Genomic DNA, 13,384 nt, shown 5'->3' with positions numbered 1-13,384 from the left:
GAGAATAGCTCGGACACCTTACACGCTTAAGCCCATCGGCCTTTCTAGATCATTTTTATCAGAGCTGGCAGTTGAATTCTTAAATCAGTAAATTGCACAAATTTTCAGGTTAGTATGAAAGAATATTGGATTTGTAAAAAAGAAAAAAAAAACCCTAATTAAATCAAAGAAAATCAACAATTTTTTAGAAAATTATCAAACTGAACAATTTCATTCGAATCATCTAGTTTTTTTAATGTTAAAGTTTTTTAATTATAAAATAGCTACATTTTCCTTCAATTTTTTACTTTTATTTACGGAGTTTTTAAGTCTTTTGCTTTTAAAATTGAAATAAGTAATCAAAGAACTCAATTGCCCTAACTTTTGGTCATTTTTATATATAAACACATTAAATTCTATATTTAAATAAATTTTCTGAAAATAATATTCTGTTAGTTTTAATCATTGTTATATACAAATTTATGTTTAAATTGAATTCCAAGTTTATGTATATTTAAAAATAATTTAATTATTAATCCAACATTTGAACCAATGATATAACGATTAAACAATGAACCATCATACCACACTCTTTACGATTTAATGTGCCCTAAAGATATAAAAGAGTCAAAATTTGAGTGCATTCAGCTTAGTGCCTTATAGGGTTAATTAGTCGTGACTTCATTAGTTTTTCTATTTTATAACTATATAAATGGATGGTTCCCTTAGTAAGTAAATATTACCTCCCAAATGCATGTAAAGCGTAAACTCCAACAAAATGTAAGGAGTATAAAAGTTAATATTGGATGGTTAAAGTATTTAGAATTTTAATTAACAATCGGTCATGGATTTCAACTACCTTAAAGTTTGTATTGACAATGCATATTGATAAATTCTATTACATTCTATCACAGGTTCATAACTTTTAAAACTTAACTTTTATTATGCAGTATGAAATTTTTCTTGACTCAACTTTGACCAATAGCCCAAATTCATCAATACCTATCATGCCCCACTTATGACTTAACCAATAAAATTGTAAGAGTCTGTACTGCTGTTCTTAGGTTTTTGTTGTTGAAGGTAGGTTAAAACATTAATTTATGATAGCTATTTTTTTTTTCTTGGCCTTCGAAAAAATTACTTTGTGTTTAAACAATATTTAAAAAAAAAAAAAAAAAAAAAAAAAATAAACTCAACAATTAATTTTCATCCATATCAATTGAAATTTGTCAATGAAACCATATTCCACCATTTTCGGGTAAAAAGCAAAATGCACATTATTATAGCCATAAAGTTTTTAAAATAGAGTAGATTAATAGTATTAGACTTAAATTAGATATTACTTTTTATTTGATTTTAAATTTTTGCTTAGTAATTTGAGATTAGCTGACCCAACTTTTGCAAATAAAAATCTAAGAGAGCATTCACATAAGGTTGCTAAAAAATATAGCTTTTAGCAACTTGAAATACTACTTTATCTATTTTAACTCCCACTTTAACATTCAACACATTAAAATAATATAAACAACACAATAAATAATATATCCAACATAATAAATGACAACCTCAATCATCAACACATTAAAAATATATATATATATATATATATATATTTATAATTTTAGAAATGACACTTGACACCTTAGTTGTCAAAAGTTTTAGGTTTGACACCTTTGATAGAGATGATTATTATTTATTTTTTTTTTTTTTGGGGTGCTAAAATGATAATATAGCCATTTTCACATTTTTGGTGTGAATGCTCTAAAAACAAAACTTTTATCTTTATCGTAGGATTCAATGAGACATAAAAACCTTAGCCAGTTGGGTCTAAACCCTGTTTTTAATGAAAGCTTACCAAACCTTAGCCTATCAAAAAAGTTGGTTTATCTATACTACTATTTAAGGGGTTCCTCTTTTGAATTCCTCATTTTTTATGCCTAAAATACCATCATCATACCTACTTACAAGTTTTCAATTAACGGGATAAATATGTAAATTAAAACTCCTACACTTTAAGACCCACAAACTCACGTACGCTTTGCAGTTTCTATCTCACTTTCTATCTCTCAATCTTCTTCAGATTCAAGACATTTAGTTTAGCTCTACGTCCTCCTTTCTTTTTCTTCAAATTAAAGACATTTACTGTCAAAGGCTCCAACAAATTTTCAAGTTCTATCTTTTACAAGTTCCTCTTTGTTTTGTTTTCTTTTGTTTATGATTGACTTTCTTTGAGTTCTACTTTTCTTTTTCTTTTTTTCTTTTTTTTTTGATCACGTTAACTCTCTCTCTCTTTTTTCTTTTTTCTTTTTAATGTAATTTTGAAATGAATAGTTCCTTCATATACTCTACCACTGTACTTTTTAATGAATTGTTATTTCAGTTGTAAGTATTGTGATCCAAAGACAAGGCTACCTTATGCTACAAAAGAAGCATTCAAAATTATTTGTGAACAGTTAAACAGTATGACTTCCCTTACCTCTTTTAGTAGCCTTTGTTTACATTTTATTTAAAAAATTTGAATTGAAATAAAAATAGTTACTACAATACTCCTTGATTAATGATCAAAATATAAATGATCAATTACTATTTCCTTCTCCTTCCTCACTTTTTTTTTCCTTCTTTGTATTTTTTTTTCTTTTTAAGAAAGTTTTTTTTTTTTTTACCATCATTGTCTATGTTTTGGCGTTAAATTTTTTTTATTTTTTTTTTTTTTTATTTTATTTTTTTTACCATCATTGTATATGTTTTTGGCGTTAAATTTTTTTATTTAGGTATGTAGCAACCTCACAAACGCCAACCTTCAATTCTGATTATCATTGACAATTCATTATGGATCTGAGAAAGTAGAGCCACCAATCACATGGTTAGATCTCCATTAGTTATTTATTTAAATAGTTGATGTGTGGTGATAAGATTTTAAAGAGTCCATGATAGAGTTAAATTTTAAAAAATCTTTATCTTTATTCTTAACAATTTTAATAGGATTTCTCAGGAAAAATGATCTCATCAAAATTTAAATTAAACCCAAACTCTAACAAACTTATGCTATTATCTTTAATAACACGCACAGTAACTTTGGTTTGTTGATTAAAGTTTTTTTTTTTTTAAAAAAATACTTGGTTTAACCCTAATTCTTTTATTTCTCTCAAGTTCACTACGCACAAATTTTTTGGATTGCATTGAGGAGTATTGGAATGGAATATTAGATAAATTCGGGTGAGAGACTTTACAAGAATTATTATATGTATTAAACCTTGCATAAAGTGGTTGTTATCTAAGAAATTGTTGTAAAAAATTTTCTTTTGTAATAGAAACTATATTTATCATTTGTATAATTCTATATCAAATTCAATTTAAATTTCTTTCCATAAGTATTAATTTACTACTTCATAAAAAATATTACGTACCTTTTTCTCAGTTTAAAGGTTGTTGATGTTGTTGATATATTCGAAATTTAAACTATATTTAACTTTTGTTATGGATGTGTAGTAAGTGGCTAACTTTTAGGACTAAAAAACTAAAATTTTGGATTAAACAAAAATTGATAAATGTTATTAAATTTTTTTAAAAAGAACAACAACACCAAAAGAAACGTGTATCTCCTACCATAAAATTTGAAATTTAAGCTTTTATTTACTTATGTTATGGATGTGTAGTAAATGGTTAAATTTTAAGATTAAAAAACTACATTTTAGGAATTGACAAAAAATGATAACTGCCATACATAAAAGTTTAAGGATAGAGTCACACCAATTCCCCACCTTAATCTTTTAAATTTCCCTAAAATTTAGCCTTTTATTTTCTTTCAAAATCAGATATGTTAGTGCCTAAATATAAGGATATGGATGGAGAAGCTCTAGTAGTGTTTTTATAGTAGAAGTCTTTTTTTCCCCCCAAAATATTGAAGAGATTTAAAAAAAAAAAAAAAAAAAGAAGAAGAAGAAGAAGGAGAAGAAGAGGAAAACATGAATTTGGATGCTGTTCCTACTGCTATGAACTTAAACTACATTTAGTGTACTTTTGATCAATAAAAAATTTAGAAGAACGCCATTGACAAATTGAAATAAAAGTTCATTATTATTCCTATTGGGTTTTTGTTAAACCACCTTTAATAATACTTTATAGTATTATTATTTTTCTTCTCAAAAAACAATCATGAAGTTTTTATACAAATTTTTTTCTAGATACTTCTAATCATTAATTCCCAATTGTATTAGCTTTTTGTTAAGGTTAAAGCACCATTTAATACTTTATCAATTGGATTAGCTTTTTGTTAAGGTTAAAGCACCATTTAATACTTTATTAAAAAAAAATCTCAAAATACAATTATGGTTTTATACAATTAACGTGTATCTCTTGCCATAAAATTTTCAATTTAAGCTTTTATTTACTTATGTTATGAACGTGTAGTAAATGACTAAATTTTAGAATTAAAAAAACTACATTTTAGGATTAGACAAAAAATGATAACTGTCATACATAAAATTTGAAAAAAAGAACATCATGAACAACACCAGAAAGGGGGGGAAAAAAAGGTTGATGGTGTAGTTACTAAATTTTAGGATCTTTTTACGAGCATTTCCTTTAACAAAAATCTTATTAATTTACTACTCCATAAAAAATGTTACATACCTTATAAAATACTAGCATCTGAGCACACAATCAGCGTATGCTCAGAGGTTCTTTTATTTTTTGGATAAGGGTTAATTTAGAATATTTATTAATGAGAGCGTGCTCAAAAACTCTTTTATTTTTTGGATAAGGGCTAATTTAAAGTATTTATTATAATTTGAGATTATTACATTTCTCAATCACCAAAAAAATCTAGGGGTGTGATGAGTATCATGTGTGGAGAAATAATTTATCATCACACCTCTAAATTTTTTTGTGATTGAAAAATATAGTAATTTTCAATTATAATAAATATTCTAAATTAATCCTTACCAACAAAATAGAAGACTTTCTAAAACACTTTAATAAATACTCTAAATTAACCTGCCTGACAAAATATAACCCACCTGAGCATTGAGCGCGTGCTCAGAGGCTATTACTTTATAAGAGGCGTGACTCTTTGTTCATGTATCTTTGAGTCTAACACAGAGTCATACACACAGTAAGATTCTTTTCTCTGATTCTATCTCTTTCAACCAAATTTCAGCCCTTCCTTCGTTCGGGGTTAGAGGGGTAAGTCACTCTCTTCTTCTTTTTGCTTCAATATTATTTTGGTTCTGTTCTTTTACAACTTTAACAGCTTAGCACAAACAAAGCTTACATTTTTTTGATTTTTTCTTTGCTTTGTCTTTTTGGGGTGTTATTGCAAGTGTGAGGAATGTGTGTATTTTGGGTTTCAGCTATGATGCCCAAATGGGTATTATATGGTATGGAAGGAGCTCATTCATTGGGCCTGCCTGTTATCTGTTCTTCATTTTGAGGATTTTGCACGGGCATTTTCCTTTTGATCTTTGATAAAAATGGGGTGAATGAATTAATGTACTTGATATTATGTTAGTTCTTGCTTTTAGTTTTATTATTATTATTATTATTTGTACAAGATGAACACCATCTGTTTGACAAAAGTCCTCATCGGCTTAAGTGTGACATGAAATGCAATGCAAGGGATATTGAATCTATGGATGTATGGTACTATGGTTGGAAGACATCCTTGATGTAATCACAAAGCGCACAGCATGGTGGATCAGGATGTATCCCATTTAGATTCATTTAATAAAAATTTATCAATGACCTTTGTACACTGTAATCTAGTGGAATGTAAATTGTTTGATAAAAATACTGAGTGAGATTTGGAAAAAGGAATTTTTAAATGTGGCTTAGGATATTAAATTAGTTTGAAAGTATTGTGAATCTAATACTATATATAAATTTTAATTAACTATCGGTCATTGGTTCCAATTACCTTAAGTTTGTATTGACAATGAATATGATTGAATGTTTCGTGAACCATTCTTATGAGATACTAATAGCTATCACTTGTTGTCTTTGGACAAATGAGAGAAATATTATTGGAGAGTTGCAAGAGTTGGACTAACTTTATCAAGCAGTCTTTTCAGGAGTTCATTTGATATACTACCTTTTTAAAGGATCCATTTTAGTAAAATTTTTTACACGAGAAATTGTGCCTACTGAGCTTCACGCACCTCCCTATATCTTGCAGAGAATGGTGTCCTTGCTTAAAGTGAACCATCAACAACACTTTGCGGTTTTCTTCAGTGGTATTAGACCCAATGACAGGACCGTACATCGCAAGTCATCCTTCATCTCAATGTCTTCCACGTCACCCACAACAATTCAACATCTTCACAGTACATTGTCATCATCTTCGAATCACAACCTCGACATTCCCATCATGGTACTCTTTACATTAACAATGCTATCCATATTTAATATTCAAATTGTGCTGCTGTATTACTTTTTATCTTAGCTTGCGGTTACAAGTTTTAATTTGCAACCACTGCTCCTGGGCATGAGCATAAACTGCTTAGCCCTAGATAACACAGCAACTGGTTTTGGTGGGTGGGGTTAGTTGCTAGGTAAAGGGCTCTTCTTTAGAAAGGTTCCTTACATTATTAAAAAAAATGCAACCACCCTAATACTTGACTTATCTTACTGTGCTAAGCATAGTCTAAGACTCTAAATATATATATTTATTTATTTTTGGTTTGTTTTGTTTTAGGCCACATTAACATAGTAATTAGTTTCCCAACTTCTATCTGATTTACTGAGATGACCTAGATGATTGCAAAATTTGAGATGCTAAGTAGTCATATTGCCATCAAATACTTAAAAGGTTAGTGAAGAGGCTTGTCACTAAGCTACAAGGCTTAGTGGCATAGCCTATTCTCCTTTATTAGAAGAAAAAAGGTTCAAATCCCCCCCCTCCCCCATTTCACTATTAATTATTAGAAGAGAAAAAAGATTATTGAAGAGGCTTAAAATTTGTTTATTTTCAAAACCTACTGTGATGGGGGTAGTTGTACATTTTTGGATTTTATGAGTTTTAAAGGCCTAGTATTAGTATCTCATGGTGAGATTCGTGTTACAACATTTATTTCAGGTAAATGGTTGTTCAGGGAAAATGGGGAAAGCTGTTATCAAAGCAGCAGATTCTGCAGGACTTAATATTGTTCCTCTATCATTTGGCTCTGCAGTGGAGAATGGAAAAACTGTGCAGGGAAATATGTGGCAGTTTCCTTGTTGCTTTAGCCTAGTCTCCCATTTTATCATCTCAATTTTTATGATGACAGCTAACAAGTATCAAGTGGTCATGTAGTATATCTTAAATAGAGGTAGAGTAAAGCTAGGAATCAAACTCAGGATCTCCTACATTGATACTATGTTAAATTACTGATTTTCCCCAAGCTTAAATTATTAGAAAATGATGAATTTAATTATTTAACTAAAATTCTAACAATCTCACCCCCCCCCCCCCCCCCAAACTCTTTATCTTAGTTCTTTTTGTTCTGTACTCTCTTTTGTGTATGTATTGGAAACTATAAACAACACTTTGGATAGAAATTCTATTTAGCTAGTTTGGCACTATTTGGTTGACACATGATGCATGTTGAACAGGAGAGAGGATGGTCTTTGCTGTTATATTGATCAGAATACATGTATAAAATCTTACAGCACTCCTGTCCAATTTTTTTAGGGACAATTTTTTTTCCAACCCACTAAATGGAAATTCAAATGACTATTCACACTTGTTTTTTTANGAGAGTTGCAAGAGTTGGACTAACTTTATCAAGCAGTCTTTTCAGGAGTTCATTTGATATACTACCTTTTTAAAGGATCCATTTTAGTAAAATTTTTTACACGAGAAATTGTGCCTACTGAGCTTCACGCACCTCCCTATATCTTGCAGAGAATGGTGTCCTTGCTTAAAGTGAACCATCAACAACACTTTGCGGTTTTCTTCAGTGGTATTAGACCCAATGACAGGACCGTACATCGCAAGTCATCCTTCATCTCAATGTCTTCCACGTCACCCACAACAATTCAACATCTTCACAGTACATTGTCATCATCTTCGAATCACAACCTCGACATTCCCATCATGGTACTCTTTACATTAACAATGCTATCCATATTTAATATTCAAATTGTGCTGCTGTATTACTTTTTATCTTAGCTTGCGGTTACAAGTTTTAATTTGCAACCACTGCTCCTGGGCATGAGCATAAACTGCTTAGCCCTAGATAACACAGCAACTGGTTTTGGTGGGTGGGGTTAGTTGCTAGGTAAAGGGCTCTTCTTTAGAAAGGTTCCTTACATTATTAAAAAAAATGCAACCACCCTAATACTTGACTTATCTTACTGTGCTAAGCATAGTCTAAGACTCTAAATATATATATTTATTTATTTTTGGTTTGTTTTGTTTTAGGCCACATTAACATAGTAATTAGTTTCCCAACTTCTATCTGATTTACTGAGATGACCTAGATGATTGCAAAATTTGAGATGCTAAGTAGTCATATTGCCATCAAATACTTAAAAGGTTAGTGAAGAGGCTTGTCACTAAGCTACAAGGCTTAGTGGCATAGCCTATTCTCCTTTATTAGAAGAAAAAAGGTTCAAATCCCCCCCCTCCCCCATTTCACTATTAATTATTAGAAGAGAAAAAAGATTATTGAAGAGGCTTAAAATTTGTTTATTTTCAAAACCTACTGTGATGGGGGTAGTTGTACATTTTTGGATTTTATGAGTTTTAAAGGCCTAGTATTAGTATCTCATGGTGAGATTCGTGTTACAACATTTATTTCAGGTAAATGGTTGTTCAGGGAAAATGGGGAAAGCTGTTATCAAAGCAGCAGATTCTGCAGGACTTAATATTGTTCCTCTATCATTTGGCTCTGCAGTGGAGAATGGAAAAACTGTGCAGGTGTGTGGGAAGGATATTCTCATCCATGGTCCTGATGATAGAGAAAATGTTCTTGCATCTGTCTTCGATGAACATCCAAATTTAGTTGTTGTGGACTACACCGTGCCGACTGCAGTAAATGGTAATTATTATGGAACATACAATTTGAAGGCTGAGAAAAAGGAGCCATAAGTTGGAATCTAGTGTTTTTTTTTTTTTTTTTTTTTTTTTTTTTTTTTTTTTTTGTGCATGTGTGGCAAAGGGAGGCTTGATTTACTATCTTAGTCACCATTTTTCTTTGTCTCCAATATGAATTCTATATTATCACACACGGGAAATTTAAACAATTTCTGCTATATAATAAAATTTTTAGGCGAAGGAGCTGTCCTAAACATGTCTCCTTTACCTTATACCATCTGTTGCTTTATGTTGTTGTATTGAATGTAAATTGTATTTATGTTCTATCCTTATTCTAAGGAAATTTGACTCAAAATAAGAGTGCTTAATCCATACCTATGGTGCAAAGTGTGCATTACTGGACTGATATATTTTCAAAGAAATCTTAATTATTTTATTAATTTTTTGAAGCACTATTTTCTTATTTTGTTTGCGGGTGTAGTGGATGATGCTGTTCAAGGTGATATATTTCTTTTCTTATCGGAAAGGGATGTATGGTAGGCAAAGCAATGATGCCCTGTGGCTTTTGATTCCTCATTGTGTTATGCGGGTTACGTGGAGGGACTGGAATAGCAACACATTTGATAGGGTGCAGAGAAATTTGATTGAAATTATGTCTATTTTTTGTGCATTCCTTGTTTGAATGGTGCAAGATAAGTGACAGGGTTTCTTGTAGTTTTTTAGTTGAGTTCATGGATCATTTGAGTCTTCATTTGTAATTTTTACAAATCTTTTTTTTTTAATTAATTAATTAAGTATTTAATATCATAGACAACTTTACTGTATTGGTACGTACACTCTAATGTTTCTATGTATCTTTTGAGTTTGTTTAGTTTCTTTAAATTTTGTGTTGTGGATGTGTAGATAATGCAGAGCTCTATTGTAAAGTTGGAGTACCCTTTGTGATGGGAACTACTGGTGGAGACAGGGACCGGTTATATAAGACAGTAGAAGACTCTAAAGTTTATGCAGTAATTTCCCCACAAATGGGTAAACAGGTGACCAGAGTTCACTACACTTAATTGGGTCTAGTTTAACACTTTGGGAATTTTTTGTTCTTGTTCTTATAGATTGTTGGTTTGGTCAGGTTGTTGCATTTCTTGCAGCCATGGAAATTATGGCAGAGCAATTTCCTGGGGCCTTCTCAGGTTACTCCCTACAGGTTTCATTTTCTCTCAATCTTGGGATTTTTCTTGGGGGTGAAGATGGAGGCTCAAGTAGTTTTAATTCCTTGATTTTGATTTCTTTTTTGTTAATGGTTATTTCAAGCTATCATTTAGAAGAATATTCAACTCAACTAAGCCATACTAGTAAGTACAAAATTATAGTCCTTATAAAAAATAAGTACAAAACAATAATGGAGCTGCAATTGCCCTTTATTTGATGAATTCAAAATAGCCTTTACCAAACCACTAGATGTGAGATTTATTTGTTCGTTTGAGTTTGGGAATCAGTCTCTCCAAAATTTAGGGTAAGGCTGCTTACCAATTGCCTCTCATAGACTCTGCAAACATAGGAGGGACTAAAGGTAGCTATTTTAACCTATTTTTCAGCTCAATGTTTTAATCTTGGTATGCACACAAATTGTATGAAAATCAAGTTGACCTTCTTGTTGCTTGGTTTGCCTTAGGGTTTTGGCCTCTTAGTCTTCAAAGTTCTTTAATCATTTATATTGTGTTTTCTTTTATGCAAGAAGAATAATATTTGTTGATAATAAAACAAAATTGTCTTAGAAAAAATACTGGAGATGTAAAGGGGAGACTTTGAACTTCATTAGTAGCTTTTTTAATCTAATTAGGTGACACTTGATGGTTGGACATTGGGTTCTGCACTGAAAAAGAAAGAAAAGAAAAAGAATAAATAGTGGCTGCATTCAAATAACTATACAACAGAATGCACAGAGGGAGTGAAATAAGGATCTAGATGACTCATCATGTGTCACAACAAGAGTACCTCATGCTGAAGTTTTCCAGACAATTGTGGTCCTAGATAGAACAGAGAGCCAAAAAGACTTTGCATGACACTTGATAGTAAGCAATGTTGATAGGAGTAGACAAGGGTCTTAGGCCAGGTTTGGGCCTGAGCCTATTAAATAAAGTTAAAATCTTGTAAACATGTATGCTCAACTGGTTATAGCTCCACACCCTTTTGCAGGGTTAGTTGTACAAATTACTACTGTCTTTTTACTCTATATAGGCCAGTAAGCAATGTGGATAGGATTAGCCTAGGTTCCTAGGCCTGGTTTGGCCTGTGCCTGCTGAATAAAGTTAAAATCACCCAACTCTTTATCTTTGTTCTGTACTCTCTTTTGTGTATGTATTGGAAACTATAAACAACACTTTGGATAGAAATTCTATTTAGCTAGTTTGGCACTATTTGTTTGACACATGATGCATGTTGAACGGGAGAGAGGATGGTCTGTGCTGTTATATTGATCAGAAGACATGTATAAAATCTTACAGCACTCCTGTCCAATTTTTTTAGGGACAATTTTTTTTCCAACCCACTAAATGGAAATTCAAATGACTATTCACACTTGTTTTTTTAGTCAGATGACCTATTTAATAATCATATGATTCATTTAAATGACTTAAAGGGTCATGTTATTTAGTATACATGGATAATCATCTATGTGGCCTTGTAATGGGCTGGAGGAGATTCCTTGAAACCAGTTTAGAGGAAAACTGTTCTTTTCAATAGAAGAGCCTGGGTGGCAGATATCTAAATTATTTTTTGTTAGCTTGTTGGCTTAAGCTTCTCTATTCATAAAATTTAGAACATTCTGATTTTTAAGCTTAATTTTCCAATTTGGTACAAAATCTGTCCAACTGGGGAGTGTTATTTCTGACTGACTGATTGTTTCTGATTGAACTTACTTTGTGGGAAAACAGTGTTTATCCAAAATGTTTTTTGAGTTTAGTCCTCCTCTCAGTTCTGTTTAAAACATTGTCAGATACAAATGATACGGGATCCCCAGCGACAACTTGAGATGGTGGGAGTTCCAGAGGAGCATTTGTCTGGTCATGCATTTCATATGTATCATCTGACATCACCTGATCAAACGTAACAATGAACATCCTCAGTTTCATCTCTCGTTTTCTGGCTTGTACTCTTTTACTGTTTCAGCTAATATGCTTTGAGTAATTTGGTTTAATTCTTTTTCCTGCAGAGTTTCCTTCGAGTTTCAACATAATGTTTGTGGTAGATCAATATATGCAGAGGGCACCGTTGATGCTGTAATATTCCTTGCTAAGAAGGTGCTAATGCTTCCATTCCTCTCTTTATTTCTATTACAATTTTCTTAAGAAAATATTTATGTAATGTTATAATGTTTTATATTAATGTAGACCCTGTTGTAATCTAACTCTAATAGAAGTTATAACTGCTGTACCTATACCTCTTTTACTTTTTTTTTAGGCAGTATCTCACTGATCAAAGATAATATGAATATCCTTTTTAGAAAATAATTACTTTTCTCAAAATTATATAAAAACATGTTTAGTGGTAAGAAGAATATTGATGAATTTCTGATTATGATTGTTGTGTTTCTCCAGAGTTCGTGTTGAGTAGAGAAGTGTTTAACTTGTTTACTGTCAGCGTTCTGTTCAACCATGCTCTCATTTTCACTGTTTGATTGTGCAAATATTGTGTAATTGCAGGTTCAATCAAAGGCAGACAAGCTGATATACAATATGATTGATGTCCTACGGGAGGGTAACATGCGATGAAGTTGGATCATTCAGATTTGTATTAGTATTTAACTTAGCTAAAGATTATTGGGATCTTGGTTAAGTAGCATGGGGGTGGCAATTTTGGATTCATAGATTTGGGCCTACCGTTTTCTTGTTTTATTTTAGAACTATGCGATTAATTGTGGCAATGATGGTTTGGATTGGTGGGATATACTAAAATGTCCAGATATGAACCTCTATTGAACACAACGATTGCATGCAAAGAGTCAAATACCTAATTAAGGTTTTATTTGGCAGGGAGGATTGAAAAGTGAAATAAGAGAACATGTAAAAAGAGATTAATGTTATCTATTATAGGTGTTTGATAGGAGCCTAGGAGGTATAAAAAAGTGGGGTAAAAAAAAAAGAAGAAGAATCGTGTATTAAAGTAACATTATATTTTGTATTGAATTTTTTTCAATAAATTAAATCATAAAATTGTCAAATCACTTATGAAAGATATTTTTCTATTATCTGTCTCTTATTTAAGGAAGATTAAAAATGGTGGGCTTAGGAAGAAAAAAATATATATATATATATATATATATATTATATTTTTGAAAATGGAAAAATTAGATGCATATCAATCCTCATCTCATCTTTCTCTATTACCACTTTTCAC

General features: G+C 31.2%; 1 protein-coding gene and 1 long non-coding RNA gene across 2 annotated transcripts; both read left to right on the top strand.

The window, feature by feature from the left end:
• Positions 1–5,029: 5,029 nt before the first annotated feature.
• Positions 5,030–7,168, top strand: LOC136064082 (uncharacterized). Its single transcript, XR_010625734.1, has 3 exons — positions 5,030–5,163; positions 6,152–6,346; positions 7,052–7,168. It is a non-coding gene; the product is annotated as an uncharacterized LOC136064082 (long non-coding RNA).
• Positions 7,169–7,841: 673 nt separating this feature from the next.
• Positions 7,842–13,019, top strand: LOC136061409 (4-hydroxy-tetrahydrodipicolinate reductase 1, chloroplastic-like). Its single transcript, XM_065765331.1, has 7 exons — positions 7,842–8,053; positions 8,759–8,996; positions 9,896–10,029; positions 10,119–10,312; positions 11,981–12,094; positions 12,201–12,288; positions 12,691–13,019. The coding sequence occupies exons 1-7, from the start codon at positions 7,862–7,864 to the stop codon at positions 12,757–12,759; spliced, it is 1,029 nt and encodes a 342-aa protein (XP_065621403.1). The 5' UTR covers positions 7,842–7,861; the 3' UTR covers positions 12,760–13,019.
• The last annotated feature ends 365 nt before the right edge of the window (positions 13,020–13,384 follow it).

This window comes from Quercus suber, unplaced genomic scaffold (genome assembly GCF_002906115.3).
Source record: "Quercus suber isolate HL8 unplaced genomic scaffold, Cork oak 2.0 scaffold_622, whole genome shotgun sequence".
NCBI lineage: Eukaryota > Viridiplantae > Streptophyta > Magnoliopsida > Fagales > Fagaceae > Quercus > Quercus suber.
The sequence above is the reverse complement of the archived record's forward strand: the minus strand, read 5'-3'. Positions and strand labels throughout refer to the sequence as shown.